Source organism: Seriola lalandi, unplaced genomic scaffold (assembly GCF_002814215.2).
Source record: "Seriola lalandi dorsalis isolate HSWRI2012SDOR001 ecotype SW California unplaced genomic scaffold, Sedor1 jcf7180002050694, whole genome shotgun sequence".
NCBI classification, from domain to species: domain Eukaryota; kingdom Metazoa; phylum Chordata; class Actinopteri; order Carangiformes; family Carangidae; genus Seriola; species Seriola lalandi.
In genome coordinates, this window is record NW_019521247.1 from 1,792 (window position 1) to 2,868 (window position 1,077).

The following is a 1,077-nucleotide window of genomic DNA, read 5'->3' on the forward strand; positions in this document are numbered from 1 at the left end:
CCTGGATCAGGAAACTAATCTGACACTATTTTCCTGACATTCTATAGATTAATCAATTGATCAGTTATCAGTTAAAGGTGACCCCATGGGCCCCGCCCACCAACATGTGGCTGAGACCTGAAGAGTTCAGGTGTGCGATGAGCATCGGACAAATCGTACTCGTGACCTTCAGCAGCATCGTGAACACGTTTAAAAACTGGGGGTCAGTAGTACGGGCCGATGTCCTCGTACCCGGCGTAGCTCGGCCAATCAGGGAAGATCCCGTGCGAGCAGGTGGGGCTGCCGTACCGGTCGAAATGAATCCCAAAGTCAAAGGAGTTTGTGCGGTGGCTGACGGCGTCCTGACGGTGGCTCTTCATGGAGGACCAGACCACCCTGTAGTTGTCGCCCCAGTTGCTGTCCCAGTGCTGGCGCCCCCCCACCTCGTAACAGACGGCGAACTCAACGCGCTCGTGAGGCGGCAGCTCCGCGGGCAGGGACACCTCGAAGGAGAAGGTGTCACTGTACGAGCTGGGATACGTGTCCTTCACGTACACGCAGTCCACATCCGTGTGGCTCTTCCAGGTGTCAAAGGTCACCCGCAGCCTCACGGACTTCTCAAAGGACACGTTCCTGACCTTGACGGTTCCCGCTAAACCCTTGTCCTTCAGCACGCAGTGCTCCAGGCACACAAGGTTCCTGTTCAGGCTCTGACGGAAGAGCAGGTAGTCTGAGGACGGCTGAGGGAAGTCCAGCACCAGCCTGTCCTTCTCCGCCGTCAGAGACGCAGCAGAGCTCAGCGCCTCCTGGACGTTCAGCGGGATGTCGATGGGGTCGTTAAACGGGGAGAAGACCTTCACCCTGGTTAGAGACAGACCTCTGTGATCGGCGAACGTCACCTGCTTTTTAGCTTTTCTGGTGTCTTTGGCAGAGGAATGTCCGACGTCCGGCGCCGGCTCAACGCGCTGCGGCGGCTGGAACCTGAGGCTGGAGCTCAGAGCAGGTGAACAGCTGTTAGGAGGCGTCCTGTAGACGAAGTCCTCGGTGGACAGGTACAGAGGTAAGGCCATGTCAATCGGCATGGTGGTCTCCGGAGGA

General features: G+C 57.8%; 1 protein-coding gene across 1 annotated transcript; it reads right to left on the reverse strand.

The window, feature by feature from the left end:
• Nucleotides 1-6: 6 nt before the first annotated feature.
• ppp1r3b (protein phosphatase 1, regulatory subunit 3B) lies at nt 7-1,071 on the reverse strand. Its single transcript, XM_023399160.2, has one exon. The coding sequence runs from the start codon at nt 1,059-1,061 to the stop codon at nt 204-206; it is 858 nt and encodes a 285-aa protein (XP_023254928.1). The 5' UTR covers nt 1,062-1,071; the 3' UTR covers nt 7-203.
• Between the last annotated feature and the right edge of the window lie 6 nt (nt 1,072-1,077).